At 47.7% G+C, this 15788-nt stretch overlaps 1 protein-coding gene across 1 annotated transcript; it reads left to right on the top strand.

Moving 5' to 3' along the window:
* The first annotated feature begins 414 nt into the window (after positions 1–414).
* Positions 415–13621, top strand: LOC136768570 (myosin-7). The gene is made up of 38 exons (XM_066722835.1): positions 415–462; positions 811–1014; positions 1228–1371; positions 1454–1610; positions 1796–1823; positions 2097–2202; positions 2340–2432; positions 2623–2686; positions 2790–2888; positions 2992–3095; positions 3275–3413; positions 3605–3723; positions 3931–4080; positions 4299–4469; positions 4641–4950; positions 5097–5170; positions 5311–5516; positions 5595–5718; positions 5812–5948; positions 6029–6284; positions 6399–6641; positions 6725–6901; positions 7018–7163; positions 7250–7340; positions 7431–7820; positions 7946–8072; positions 8195–8313; positions 8778–8974; positions 9294–9477; positions 9586–9751; positions 9847–9971; positions 10081–10389; positions 10499–10702; positions 10806–11102; positions 11227–11331; positions 11442–11537; positions 11655–11789; positions 13488–13621. Exons 2-38 carry the CDS (start codon positions 820–822, stop codon positions 13506–13508), a joined length of 5808 nt encoding a protein of 1935 aa, XP_066578932.1. The 5' UTR covers positions 415–462; positions 811–819; the 3' UTR covers positions 13509–13621.
* The last annotated feature ends 2167 nt before the right edge of the window (positions 13622–15788 follow it).

The following is a 15788-nucleotide window of genomic DNA, read 5'->3' as shown; positions in this document are numbered from 1 at the left end:
AGTGCTGGGCTGTCCGATGTCTGAGGGGAGGGAGGGAGACTCAGTGGGACTCACACTGGGAAGACACAGCCCCACCATTAGACAGTGACTCTCACTGCTGTGGCAGTCAGACTAGTCAAGAGGATGAACTTAAAAATAATGACTTAGTGTCGTTGGACATCGGCTGCAGCTGTGAAATGAGTCGGTTGTGTCAGAGAGCAGAGCTGGAGCTCCTGGCCACTGAGCTCCCAGTCTGTCTCTCTCTGTGCTGTGATAGCCAGCCATCAGTGAGGGGAGCTGCTGCTCAGGGGGTCAGTCCCTCCTGTGCTGCCATCTGCTGATGAGGCTCCAGAAGGACAGAGTCACTGAGCCAGAAATAGGGAGAAGGCAAGGAGCTCTGAGACTCACCTTCTATTGGTCTGTCTGTCTCTACAGGGCCAAGACAGTCTGTGCTGATTTCTCTATAGGACTACACAACACAAGGTAAGGATCCTTTTTCCATGATATCTTAACTACCAATTACAGGACAGCTGTTTTTCCCCTATTAACTGTATTATTCCCCTTTACCCTTCCTGGTAACGCATGGTGATTGGGGTGAATCTCATAGGAGCTCCTTCTTCTGGTATATAACTTCATCATAATAACAATGGGTCTTTCATTTCTGCTTTAGAAATCAGTCCTTCCTGGTCCTGTGTGTTCTTTTTAGCTTCTTTGTTATGGGTGATTGCTGTGCTCTCTAACTAGGTCTTGCCCTCAGAGCAGATAGCAGGCACCTCTGCTTTGATTTGAACCCGCGAACACCCTGTTGGTGAACTGTGATCTGCTCTGCAGGTTTAAACCATGTCTGATATGTCGGAGTTCGGGACTGCGGCTTCCTTCCTGCGCAAGTCCGACAAGGAGCGCCTGGAGGCTCAGACGCGCCCCTTCGACATGAAGAAGGAGTGCTTCGTGCCCGACCCTGTGGAGGAGTTTGTCAAGGCCTCCATCACCAGCCGTGACGGGGACAAAGTCACCGTCCAGACAGAGGGTGGAAAGGTAACAGTTGCAGAAACAACTGCTCTTGTCTCAGTCTAAACCACAGCTTTCTACTCCCTCTCTGCCTCCTTCTCTTCTACCTCCTCCTCCTCTCTGTCTTCCCCATTTCTCCTCTCTGTCAGCCAGCCCCCTCCTCTTCCTCCTCCTCATCTCTCTACCTCCTCATCCTCCTCTCTGTATGATACTATATATCCTGTGTGTGCTGTATTCCAGACCGTCACTGTGAAGGATTGTGATGTCCACCCTCAGAACCCACCCAAGTTCGATAAAATAGAGGACATGGTCATGTTCACCTTCCTGCACGAGCCCGCTGTGCTATACAACCTCAAAGAGCGTTACGCAGCCTGGATGATCTACGTGAGTCTGATACACCCTCACACACTCCTGCAGACTGGGGCCGGTGTGAGGAGAGGTCCTGACCCCTGTCTCTCTGTTCCAGACCTACTCAGGGCTGTTCTGCGTCACTGTCAACCCCTACAAGTGGCTGCCAGTGTACAACTCAGAGGTGGTCAATGCCTACAGGGGCAAGAAGAGAAATGAGGCCCCCCCTCACATCTTCTCCATCTCTGACAACGCCTATCAGTACATGCTGACAGGTCGGGACCCATCTGCTTTGAGTTAATGTAGATACAGATATGATATTTGTTTAGCATATAGAAATGTAATAAATACATAATTTTCAATATTGATTTAGTTCATTTTCTTATTCAAACTCTCTTGGTCACTCTGTAATTTATTTTTTACATTTTAAAGTTGTAACAATTAATTCTCTCTTTTTCAGACCGGGAAAACCAGTCAGTCCTGATCACGTTAGTCTCTTTTTCTGTTCCTCTTGATACTGTCAATAGATACTGTAAATTCTCACCCCAATGCTGAGTCCAAGACACTCAGCAGTGTGTGTGTATGTGTCTGTCTGTGTGTGAGAGAGTGTGGAAGAACTGTGACTCTGCACATTCCTTCCTCTCCCAATAATAATATCACCCTTATATCAAAATCTAACTCTGTATAGCTTAAATGCCAGTTAGAATGTAGAAGATTTATCAGGAAATGGTTCTGTTCACATGTTGCGTCTCTGTCCCCAGTGGAGAATCTGGTGCTGGAAAGACTGTGAACACCAAGAGAGTCATCCAGTACTTTGCCAGTATCGCAGCCTCAGGGGGCAAGAAGGACCAAGCTGCCTCCAACAAGGTGAGGGAGCGTGGGGCTCAGAGTGGAAAAGCACAACTGGATTGACGCAGGCACTGGGGGCACAGCAGCCTCTGTTCAGCCCAGCACTCAGGGACACTGAGATCTGACACTGAAGCTGTATCTATGTTCATTCCCAGGGCACCCTGGAGGATCAAATCATCCAGGCCAACCCGGCCCTGGAGGCCTTTGGTAACGCCAAGACTGTGAGGAATGACAACTCCTCGCGATTCGTGAGTGCCCTCCACTGGCTCAGTGCACACCATGTGTTCTTGTCTTGTCATGAGAATTAGGTGTTGGATTCAGACTATAGTGTCATCCTACTGCACCTGCACCTTAGATTGTGGAAGCAGTGTCTGGCTGGCAGTGCAGTCTGCCACTGCTGCTGCTGCTGATGATGATTTTACTTCTTTCTCTCTTCAGGGCAAGTTCATCCGAATTCACTTTGCGGCCAGTGGAAAGCTGGCTTCTGCTGACATTGAGACCTGTAAGGAATAGTCCGTAAATAAGCTGTTGTCTTTGCCAAATTCTGTATTGTGTTTGTGTGACTGTTTATCTGACACTGTCTGCTGTGCTCTGCTGTGTCTCAGACCTTCTGGAGAAGTCCCGTGTGACCTTCCAGCTGAAGGCTGAGAGAGACTATCACATCTTCTACCAGATCCTGTCCAACAAGAAGCCAGAGCTGCTGGGTCAGTACTGCAGTGCGTTCAGTGCAGCTTGAGCTGCAGAGTCATGGCAGCAGGAAGAGAATGAGGCTCCCAGTGTGACAGCTCTCTGTTTGCTCTTCTTCAGACATGCTGCTCATCACCAACAACCCGTATGACTACGCCTTCATCTCCCAAGGAGAGACCACTGTAGCTTCTATCGATGATGCTGATGAGCTGATGGCCACAGATGTGAGTGGAAAGACTTTCTGCATCTTAGCTCCTCTAGCCTTAGAAACAGCAGAGGAGCTACAACTCTCTCGCCCCCTTTGATAAGTGTGCTGAACAGCTCTTACAAGACTAGAAAGCATCACTGTTTTATACCTCCTGCCTCTCTCTATCTCTCTCTCTCTTCCCCCCCATCCCCACAGAGCGCTTTTGATGTGCTGGGCTTCACTCAGGAGGAGAAGAACGGCATTTACAAGCTGACCGGTGCCATCATGCACTATGGCAACATGAAGTTCAAGCAGAAGCAGCGAGAGGAGCAGGCGGAGGCTGACGGCACTGAGGGTGAGTGTTGTCTTTAAGGTGGAAACAGAATGGACTTACTGTGCTCTTTTAAAACCAGGGAGGGCTCACTGAATAATGACTTCCCTGCACCTGTACTACCTTGTTTCTTGAAATGCATATAGCCTGTGCTAAATATATACATCAAATTTTTAAAGTGCTCAAACCAGTCTCCTGATATAAATCTACCCCAGATGCTGACAAGTCTGCCTACCTGATGGGCCTGAACGCAGCTGACCTCATTAAGGCCCTGTGTCACCCCAGGGTCAAAGTGGGAAATGAGTACGTCACCAAGGGGCAGAATGTCCAGCAGGTGAGACTCAGGGTGAACGCCTGGTTAGCCTGTAGTGACTGTGTTGATTGAAGTTAATCTCTTTCTTTCTCTGCTGTGTAACACTAGCCCATGGATATTTTTTCTAATAATATCCTGGAATGTTTCTTGTGTCATGTGAAGCAGCTCCTGTTAACTGATGCGTTAGATGTTAGTCTCAGTTGAAATCTTTCCCTTCCATGTCCACAGGTGAACTACTCTATCGGTGCTCTGTCCAAGTCAGTGTACGAGAAGATGTTTCTCTGGATGGTGGTGAGAATCAACCAGTCTCTGGACACCAAGCAGCCTCGCCAGTACTTCATCGGTGTGCTGGACATTGCTGGCTTTGAGATCTTTGATGTGAGTCTCTGATAGCTGAAGAACTGCCATTCTCTTCAGTCTAGAGAAAGCCCAGACATGTCTTGATGAGTGTTGAGGTTATGTAGGTTATTATTTGTCTACACAATTTTCTTTAAAGGAACAGAGAGAATATACGGTTTCTGCCAAAACTATGTTTAATGAACACAAAAATTACACCAAATCAGGCTGTTTCAGATAAACTCCTCATTCAATTGCAGTTCAACACCTTCGAGCAGATGTGCATCAACTTCACCAATGAGAAGCTGCAGCAGTTCTTCAACCACCACATGTTCGTGCTGGAGCAGGAGGAGTACAAGAAGGAGGGCATTGATTGGGAGTTCATTGACTTCGGCATGGACCTGCAGGCCTGCATTGACCTCATTGAGAAGGTGGGTGAGAGATGTAGAGGAAAGATTATCATGAGACAAACTTCTGAAAATGGAATGGGAGAGGAGGTCTGACAAAATCAGGCAGAATTGTCTGAGAATAATCACAGATTAATTGCCCAATATTAGTTTCAAAAATGTTCAGTACTTCACCTGTGTTTCCTTCCCGTGCAGCCCATGGGCATCATGTCCATTCTTGAAGAGGAGTGCATGTTCCCCAAGGCCAGTGATGCCACCTTCAAAGCCAAGCTGTACGACAACCATCTGGGTAAATCTGGAAACTTCCAGAAGCCCAGGATTGTGAAGGGGAAGCCAGAGGCCCATTTTGCCCTGATGCACTACGCTGGCACTGTGGACTACAACATCAATGGGTGGCTGGTGAAGAACAAGGATCCCCTGAATGAGACGGTGGTGGGGCTATACCAGAAGTCTTCTCTCAAGCTGCTCAGCTTGCTGTTCTCAAACTATGCTGGAGCTGACTCAGGTAAGCCCCTCCCTTGCTGCCTAAAGCCATGAACACTTTACAGTGTGTGAGGGGTCTGAGGAGGGAAGCTCTGTCTGTAGTCCTGCATGCAGACCTGTCGGTCGAGTAGCCTGTAACCATGTCAGTATCCCTGTCTCTTATTGCAGCTCAAGAAGGCAAAGGCAAAGGAGGAAGTAAGAAGAAGGGCTCTTCCTTCCAGACAGTGTCTGCCCTACACAGGGTAAGTGTCCACAGTACACAATTATGAAACTCATTATCAAAAAAGGTACTTTAAGTTACCCTAAAAAGCATATCTGGATTTATAACTATCATGTGGAAAATGTTAAATTTGTGTTTTTCAAAAACATTTTCCCTCTGCAGGAGAACCTGAACAAACTGATGACCAACCTGAGGTCGACCCACCCTCACTTTGTGCGTTGTCTCATCCCGAATGAGACCAAGACCCCAGGAGCCATGGAGAATCCACTGGTGATGCACCAGCTGCGCTGTAACGGTGTGCTGGAGGGTATCAGGATCTGCAGAAAGGGCTTCCCCAACAGGATCCTGTACGGAGACTTCAAACAGAGGTACAGCTCATAGTGTCTCCGATATCTTCTTGTCAGATTATCCCCAGAGACCCCATATGACACTGTGTCCTTTCACAGATACCGCATCCTGAACCCAGCTGCCATCCCAGAGGGACAGTTCATAGACAGCAAGAAGGGAGCAGAGAAGCTGCTGGGGTCCCTGGACATTGACCATGAGCAGTGCAAGTTTGGACACACTAAGGTAATGTCTGATACCTGATGAAGATCAATATCAAATGACTGACAGTGAATGAGAAACCATCAGGAACGCTCGCTGCGCTCTCTCATCCCACAGGTGTTCTTCAAGGCTGGTCTCCTGGGGACCCTGGAAGAGATGAGGGATGATCGCTTGTCCCTCATCATCACTGGAATCCAGGCCAGGTCTCGCGGTCTTCTCTCCAGAATTGAGTACCAGAAGATTGTTGAGCGCAGGTTAGGATGACTTTAGTTGAAACAACTAATTTCAAGCGAAAAAGCAGAAAAACTGAACATTTTGATAATCTTGCCCACAGAGACGCACTGCTTGTGATCCAGTGGAATGTGCGTGCCTTCATGAGTGTGAAGAACTGGCCCTGGATGAAGCTGTACTTCAAGATCAAGCCCTTGCTGAAGTCAGCAGAGACTGAAAAGGAAATGGCCAACATGAAGGAGGAGTTCCTGAAGCTCAAGGAGGCATATGCCAAATCTGAGGCCCGCAGGAAGGAGCTGGAAGAGAAGATGGTCTCTCTTCTCCAAGAGAAGAACGACCTGCAGCTGCACGTGCAATCTGTAAGCTCTCAGTACAGATCTGTTTCATTTTAGCATCAGAACCTTATAATTCTGTCTATAATGTTTCATTGCTGGAGTCGTCATACTCATGTGCATTTGAAATATGCTTGACAGGAGCAAGATAACCTCAGTGATGCTGAGGAACGTTGTGACCAGCTGATCAAGAACAAGATCCAGATGGAGGCCAAAGCCAAAGAGCTGACAGAGAGGCTGGACGACGAGGAGGAGATGAACGCAGAGCTGACTGCCAAGAAGAGGAAGCTGGAGGACGAGTGCTCCGAGCTGAAGAAGGACATTGATGATCTGGAGCTCACCCTGGCCAAAGTGGAGAAGGAAAAGCATGCCACTGAGAACAAGGTCAGTGTCCTCCTGTCTGCATGCCTGCCTGCATGCCAAGCTTCTGCCTCCCAGGCGACTGAGTCTCTGCTTTGTGTTAACAGGTGAAGAACCTCACTGAGGAAATGGCAGCTCTGGACGAGATAATTGCCAAGCTGACCAAGGAGAAGAAGGCTCTGCAGGAGGCGCACCAGCAAACCCTGGATGACCTGCAGAGTGAGGAGGACAAAGTGAACACGCTGACCAAGGCCAAGGCCAAACTGGAGCAGCAGGTTGATGATGTGAGTCCCTCCCAGGTTCACTGGAGTAACTCCAGCAGGGCAGAACCCAGTGGAGCAGGGCTGCTTCTAAGGGTAAACTGGGAAACTGAAAACTTTGTTGTTATGTCTTTGTGCAGCTTGAAGGATCCCTGGAACAGGAGAAGAAGGTGCGGATGGATCTTGAGAGAGCCAAGAGGAAGCTGGAGGGAGACTTGAAGTTGACCCAGGAGAGCCTAATGGACCTGGAGAACGACAAGCAGCAACTGGAGGAGAGGCTGAAGAAGTGAGTGAAGATAGACAGCTTCTGCGAAACAGGACAGTGTTGCACAGGGTTGATGGGATCTGAATCAAGCTGCTTTTCTTCCACAGGAAGGACTTTGAGATGAGCCACCTGAACAGTAAGATAGAGGATGAACAGGCTCTTTCTGCACAGCTCCAGAAGAAGCTGAAGGAACTTCAGGTGCCATTTTCTCTCAGTTGGAAGTCCAGTACATAGTGTAAAGCCATGGCTGTTTTTGTGTCAATGTGCTGAAGTGTTTCTCTTTGATAGGCTCGCATTGAGGAGCTGGAGGAGGAGCTGGAGGCTGAGAGAGCTGCCCGTGCCAAGGTGGAGAAGCAGCGGGCAGACTTGGCCCGGGAGCTGGAGGAGATCAGCGAGAGGCTGGAGGAGGCAGGTGGGGCCACCTCTGCCCAGATCGAGATGAACAAGAAGAGGGAGGCGGAGTTGCAGAAGCTGCGCAGAGACCTGGAGGAGGCCACACTGCACCATGAGGCCACAGCCTCCACTCTCAGGAAGAAACAGGCTGACAGCGTAGCTGAACTGGGGGAGCAGATCGACAATCTGCAGAGGGTGAAGCAGAAGCTGGAGAAGGAGAAGAGTGAGTTCAAGCTGGAGCTGGACGATGTGGTCTCCAACATGGAGCAGGTCGTCAAGGCCAAGGTAGGGAACAGATGCAGATTGTATACCATGTTCGTAGTCCAGAGCTGTGTGCTTTTACAAAGTATTAATTTGATGGGCTTTACATGATATGACAGCTTATTTTGTCATTTACATCACTGTTAAAGATCAACCTCGAAAAGATGTGCAGGACTCTGGAGGATCAGATGAATGAATACAGGACCAAGTTTGAGGAAGGCCAGCACAGCATCAATGACTTTACAATGCATAAAGCTAAACTGCAGACTGAGAATGGTAGGCTTTCCAACACTATTGTGAAAATTATTGAGCTGAGTTCCTCTGTGGCACCATGCCAGTCATTACTGACTGTCAACTAGAGCCTCAGATCACTAACCCACCACACTGTGATCTTTCAGGTGAGCTTTCCAGGCAGCTGGAGGAGAAGGAGTCTCTTATCTCCCAGCTGACCAGAGGCAAGCTGTCCTACACTCAGCAGGTGGAGGACCTCAAAAGGCAACTGGAGGAGGAAGTGAAGGTAATGTTTTGAGAGCTGTGTGCGCAGGTTGTTGCTGCAGCTGTAAGGAAAATGGAGTTACACTTTTCCCTTCAGCCATGTTCATCACTTGAGTCTGGGATGGACTGTGATTACAGTAGAGTGGAAATGTCTGTGCCATGATGGTTGGACAGTTGTTGAAGTATGGAAAGGTAAATTATTAGATGCCTAGAAACTGTATAGGGTGTACCCTAGGTAATCTGCCATGTACATCAGCGAATAATCCAGGAATGAGACCATACGATCATTTGAGATGCAGAACCTCCTCTATTAATAAGTTCTTCACATACACAAAGAGAGCCACATGTTTCAGTAAGAATAGCTCATACGGACCTTATCTATGAAAACCATAACTAACTGATGAAGAGAGGTTAAAAAATTAGTTTCCGCTGCACAGCCCTGTGTGTCCAGACTCTGAGCTCCGCTGTGCTCCCTGTGTCTCCCAGGCGAAGAACGCGCTGGCCCACGCAGTGCAGTCAGCTCGCCACGACGCCGACCTGCTGAGGGAGCAGTATGAGGAGGAGCAGGAGGCCAAGGCTGAGCTGCAGCGCAGCCTCTCCAAGGCCAACTCTGAGGTGGCTCAGTGGAGAACCAAATATGAGACCGACGCCATCCAGAGGACAGAGGAGCTGGAGGAGGCAAAGTAAGGACTGCCAGCCTGTGTGTTGTTCTTCCTGTGAGCCTCACTGCTCCTTTCTGTTGGGTGGTGTGATGGGCAATGGCAGGAACTGTGAGCACGGTGTATCTCTGCTTTATAGGGCTTTTCTTCTTCTGACAGATAAGCTTTTTGTTTGCGTTATGTTTGAATCTAAATATAAGACGAACAAAAAGTTTGTCTGTTTGCAGACTGTGCGGCTCTGAGCCTGGTAAGTTGAGACGTGTTTGTGGTATTAGGCTGCTCCTGCAGTAGCACCCTGCCCACCAGCAGTGCTGAAGCCTGTCTCTCCCCCTCTTCCTCCCAGGAAGAAGCTGGCTCAGAGGCTGCAGGATGCAGAGGAGGCTGTGGAGGCTGTTAATTCTAAATGCTCCTCCCTGGAGAAGACCAAACACAGGCTGCAGACCGAGATTGAAGATCTCATGATTGACCTGGAGAGGTCCAACGCAGCCGCTGCCGCTCTGGACAAGAAGCAGAGGAATTTTGACAAGGTAATGTTGGACACAGGGGCTCAGAGCTGCTTCTGTTGAGGGAGGCCCTGTGCTCTTTGAAGTCCTGCTGTGCCATGAGTTTCCAATGTCCTGCTCTGATCCCACCAGGTCCTGAGCGAGTGGAAGCAGAAGTTTGAGGAGTCGCAGTGTGAGCTGGAGAGCTCCCAGAAGGAGGCCAGGTCCCTGAGCACTGAGCTCTTCAAGCTGAAGAACGCTTATGAGGAGTCTCTGGACCACCTGGAGACCCTGAAGAGGGAGAACAAGAACCTGCAAGGTCAGCAGAGACACCTTATGGCTCCATTCATGTGTGTCTCTGTGAGTTAGAGCTGGCAGTGATATTCACACTGCTCTGGCCTTCTTGTCACCCAGAGGAAATCTCTGACCTGTCTGAGCAACTCGGTGAAGGAGGGAAGACCATCCATGAGCTGGAGAAAGCCAGGAAGCAGCTGGAACAGGAGAAGAGTGAGATCCAGTCTGCTCTGGAGGAGGCAGAGGTGAGAGGCTGTCAATATTCTTACTATATTTTTTATAGTCTTACTTACTGAAGAGCAGATGACTAGAGCATCACAGTGAATGAGTGATGGATGCTGTTACTCCCAACAGGCCTCTCTGGAGCACGAGGAAGGCAAGATCCTGAGAGCCCAGTTGGAGTTCAACCAAGTGAAGGCTGACATAGAACGCAAGCTGGCTGAGAAGGATGAGGAGATGGAGCAGGCCAAGAGGAACTACCAGAGAGTGGTGGACTCCCTGCAGACCTCTCTGGAGTCAGAGACCCGCAGCAGGAATGAGGCCCTCAGGCTGAAGAAGAAGATGGAGGGGGACCTGAATGAGATGGAGATCCAGCTCAGCCAGGCCAACAGGCAGGCAGCAGAAGCCCAAAAGCAGCTAAAGAGCATCCATTCCCATCTGAAAGTAAGAACACTAATGCACTCCTGTTTGGAAACCTAGCCTTTTTTTATATGTTTACTAGGTCATTTAGAAGATAGTGTGAAAGTGACTGACTCTCCCCTTTCTGCTCCAGGATGCTCAGATTCAGCTGGATGACTCCCTGCGTGCCAATGATGACCTGAAGGAGAACATCGCCATTTTGGAAAGACGCAACAACCTGCTGCAGGCGGAGCTGGAGGAGCTGCGATCCGTGGTGGAGCAGACGGAAAGAGCCCGCAAGCTGGCTGAGCAGGAGCTGCTGGATGTCAGTGAGAGGGTGCAGCTGCTCCACTCGCAGGTACGGCAGGAAGGCCCACGGTCAGACTGGAGCCTCTTACATACAGTGTGACTTTCATGTGGAGAACCCTGTCCATTGCCTCTTTCTGTGTCCCCGTGTGCAGAACACCAGCCTGATCAACCAGAAGAAGAAGCTGGAGAGCGACACGGCCCAGCTGCAGACGGAGGTGGAGGAGGCTGTGCAGGAGTGCAGGAATGCTGAGGAGAAAGCCAAGAAGGCCATCACTGATGCCGCCATGATGGCGGAGGAGCTGAAGAAGGAGCAGGACACCAGCGCTCACCTGGAGCGCATGAAGAAGAACATGGAGCAGACCATCAAGGACCTGCAGCACCGCCTGGACGAGGCCGAGCAGATCGCCATGAAGGGTGGCAAGAAGCAGATACAGAAGCTGGAAATCCGCGTGAGTGTGTGTGTGTGTGTGTGTGTGTGTGTGTGTGTGTGTGTGTGTGTGTGACAGTGGGAAGAGCAGCATTGAGGTGAGAGCAGTGTGAGCTCAGTCTGTCTTTCCTTCAATACCTGTGCAGGTGAGGGAGCTGGAGAACGAGCTGGAGGCAGAACAGAGGAAGAGCACGGAGTCTGTGAAGGGAGTCCGCAAATACGAGAGACGCGTCAAGGAGCTCACCTACCAGGTACCCCTGACCTCCTCTTGAGTGGCGGCCTGCCTGTGAGGCTCCCAGTGTCGCTGCCCTGTGTGTGAGGCTGAGCTGTGTCTGACTGTGTGTGTCCTGTGTTTGTGCAGACGGAGGAGGACCGTAAGAATATGACCCGCCTGCAGGATCTGGTGGACAAGCTGCAGCTGAAGGTGAAGGCCTACAAGAGGTCTGCTGAGGAGGCTGTAAGTATCTGGACTCAATGCTGGCCCTGCTGCACAAGCTCCAGTGTTTTCCAGTGACTGTCAGTCGCTGCAGTGCTCTGTGCCAGGCTGTGACTCTGTGCTGTCTGTGTGTGGCAGGAGGAGCAGGCCAACACTAACCTGGGCAAGTTCCGCAAGCTGCAGCACGAGCTGGACGAGGCCGAGGAGAGGGCCGACATCGCCGAGTCACAGGTCAACAAGCTGCGTGCCAAGAGCCGGGATGTAGGCGCAAAGGTGAGTGACTGCTCTTGAATGTCTTCTGCAGGGCTGTGAATCCTGACACATCTCAGTCCGATAGACTGCAGCGTGCCTTAAAGAGGAACTGCATTTCTTTATCTTAATTTTGTTAGCTGTATATATTGTTTTAAATATGGTAGGGTCGCAAATAGTCTGACCGCTCAGTAACAATCTCGTGGCACGATCAGTGTATGTTTGGCACTGTCGAGAAGCTTGTGGTGAGGCTGGATGTTTGTCTGACACTTGACAGCTGTACTAATTTGTGTAAGACCTTTAGGCAATCAAGGTGTAGAGTCAAAATAAAACAATCGAAGTTGGACAATCATGCATATATTGGTATATTGAAGAATGCAAAGTGTTTATTTTTGTAATGCAATTGGCTACATGACACAAATAAGGGGGAAAGCAATACAATTAATCTATATTCACGTGAATTGATTACCATTTCTTAATTTTCTAGTACATTAACATAATAATTTACATTTCGGTATGGTCTATGAAGTTAATCATGAATAAATTAATCCTCGTAACAATAAATAGGCTTATACATTTTACTTGAATTTGAATTTGACACACAAGATCGTGGCAGACGAAAAGTGATTGTTGCTAGATCGGACTATTCAACAAATTTCTATCCAGTGATTCTATAGAACATTGCATATTAATGTTGTTGTGATGTAAAAGGCATACCTTGATGTCCATTCCAAATTAGCATGCCCCCTCAGCTCATACAGCTGACAGGCCATGATTCACGATCAGACTTCTACTGAGACAGACGCCCAGGAAATGTCGATGAAGCATGGTACATGTGTATCCTGGCTCTCCAACTAAATATTGGTGTGTTCCACGCAATTCAAGACACATTCAACACTGACATTCTGTGGCTTTTGGCACGAGTTGACAGCATCGGCAGTCGTACTATATATTTAGATCTGTCAACTGCAGTGGATTTTCATTTTCCTCCCCAGAAAGCGAGCCGATCGGATTTTTTTCATTATCTGTTGCCCTGTTTCCATCCCTTGATCTTTTTTCAATTCCATTGACTCTGGCTCGAACTGATATCCTTTGGGATCCATTTTCTAGTTGCTTCGATCAACAATAACATAAGCACTTTCTTATTCAAATTGTAGTGCTTTGTAAGCATGGTGTGGCAACAAAAGTGCTTTGCACTCCAGAGTCTAGGGCCGCCACTACGTCACGTTTGTTTAAATAACCTCATGTAAACAAACGTCTCATGTCAACATGGCGCAGTGCATATGGAGAAAAAGTGAGCCGAAACATGTACACAATTGTGAATTTGTTTAAAATGGAAGATATCCTGGCTCAGATGCCTAGTAGTATGTAATTGTAATCATAGCACGCTTGGTTTATTGGCTAGGGTAGTGATGCAGTTCCCCTTTAAGTACAGCAGTCCACACCCTCAGTTCCCTACTCTGGGACACACAGCTCTCTGATGGTCACTATTATTGTAGTCTTAGTTAATGAAGCGCCTTCACCTGCAGGCTGTGTTCCGCCACCTCAAACACTAACTGAGCCCAGACGCAGCTCTAACACATTGTGGAGCTCATTAACTCTGCTTCTTCTGGTATAAGAAACATGCATTAATGCAATCACACTCACCAGATCTGCCTTTCTCTTTGTTTGTCTCTCTTTCCCCCCCATCTGTCTCTCCTTCTCTTGCTCTCTCCCTCACAGAAAGGCCTGGATGAGGAGTGAAGCTCTCTGATGGACCTTTCTGGAAACCTCTTGTCTGCTGTGCTTCAGTCTCCCCTCTGCTTTCTCTCTGCCTTTCCTGTAATGCTGTAGAATAAAATGAATTTGAAAATGAACGCTCCTGTGCTGTGCGTCCTGCTTTGAACTAGATTGAGGTTTTTGTGACAGGCTGTTGGGGTCGACCTGGTGTACAGACACCTGATGCTCTCAACACATATTTATACATTTATTTTGTGTAACTGTTTCCAAAGAGACTTTATGGTTTAACTTTCACACAATGTTTTGCATATATATAATAAGGTCACTGCTTTAAAAATCAACAAATCTCACTACTGTGGGACAACAGGGCAGAGCGAGCGAGCCCCAGCAGTCAGGTACCTACAGGGCACAGGAAAAATTAGATTGTGTGCAGGCATAGATTGCAGTGCCAGGTCATTCATTACCTGCCTTGGTAAACAGTGGAGAGCACTATTCAATGCTTACTCGATGTAAAAGATTAGTCTGGGTACCAGAATGGACGCACTAACAGTGCATTTCAGTGTTTCAATGTGTAAGGTGATGAAGTTAAAACAAACCCAGGTTAATGTATGTAACCAACCTCATCTCCTTATTGTACACTGATCTCACCTGGCTGAATGAGGAGGTAGTGTGTGTGCGTGAGTGCGTGCACATTTGTGTGTGTGTGTGAAGTGCCTGGCTGGGAATGTGCCCATAGGATCACCACATAAACATGGTGTCTGACTCCATCGGTATCTGTGCATCTGACTCTGTACGAGTTTAGCACAAACAGTCTGCATCACCTGTTTGCAGTAAAACTGGAATAAACCCTGGGACAGCAGGCCTGCTTCCTGAGAGTCGAACTGCACAGGGTTCCATACGTTCGTGAGGGTCGTGGTTTTGAAACCGGGCCTGTGGGTCTGACTGCCAGTGTGTCAGGGCACAGTGACCCACAGGGGTAGTGGGCTTTTTAGGGCTGTGCATTTATTGCCTGCTCCCAGTGGAGTATGGGATATTTTTTGCATTAATTCAAGGACCTACAAGGTTTACAGGAGGACACCATTGTCAACATACACTACGGAATATGATTACACAAGTACAGCTGTACAAGCTCAAAGAATGAAGTACAATGCAAACGTTCTCATATGTTCACATTTATACTTTTGAAAATGCTAATGCATAACTGATGTATGCACTGACATATTTCTTTGCATTTCACTTCATACACTTTTATTTGGCTATGTACATTTGTAATACAAGAATCTATCTATGCATAAACCTATTCTTAATCCATCTCTACCACTGCCTCGAATTAATGAGACGGATGATATTGATGCTGGAACAAAGCATTTGTATTCTGGGGTTTTAATGATTGTTAATTTCAAAATGTGTTTGTAATTAGCTATATTTACACTATGTACAATTTTCGTAACATTAAAATCAATAGGGTACCTTATACCTTATATGAACTGAGGACATTTTGAACAATGGTGTGAACAAAACAACGCATTTGCAAAGAAAACACCTGCACTTGGTAGAAAATAGCACTTGGTCAAAATAACATTTTCCACAGCGTACACAGAGTACTCTTTTTTGACCACCTTCCCCTTTTGAAAGTGTTGATGATCTATTGTCTTCTACATTTTATAAGACAGAATACATAGATCTACACTACCAGTCAAAAGTTTTAGAACACCCCCATTTATCCAGTTTTTATTGAAATGTAACAGTTCAAGTCCAGTGAATAACCTGAAATGGTACAAAGGTAAGCAGTAAACTGCCAGAGGTTTAAAACAAAAGTTTAGCTTACCAATAACTGACAAATAATTCAGATACTGTGTTACTACACCCTCTTAAGCATTATTTGGCAGTGTTGCGCACAGCTCCTGTGCATATAAGTTTCACTGACCCGAGCTGTGCTGACAGGTATTGTCTGATGAAAAGCAGGACAGACTGCAGCTAAACTGTGTCACCTTCTGAGCCGTGAAGGAATTTTTTTGTTTGGTTCAATGAATCGTTTGCAAAATGTTAAAATGCTGAACCATAATATACAATGTTTTTTATTTTCTTCCCAAAACTCTGTGGACTCCAGCTGTTTGGCCGTGGACTCTGACTCCAGCTTCAGTGTTGTGTCTTCTGTATCGGCCTCAGCTGCAGTTGATGTCGAGCGTGTGAAGTCCTAGATTGTATTTTTGTACTGCACCGTTTATTTGTTTTTTGTAAATACCATTTCCAAAATATTGCACCAGATTCCCAACGAGCTCATTTCCCACTGTCAAGTTATTT

This window comes from Amia ocellicauda, chromosome 14 (assembly GCF_036373705.1).
Source record: "Amia ocellicauda isolate fAmiCal2 chromosome 14, fAmiCal2.hap1, whole genome shotgun sequence".
Taxonomy (NCBI): Eukaryota; Metazoa; Chordata; class Actinopteri; order Amiiformes; family Amiidae; genus Amia; species Amia ocellicauda.
This window is presented reverse-complemented; position numbering and strand designations above follow the sequence as displayed.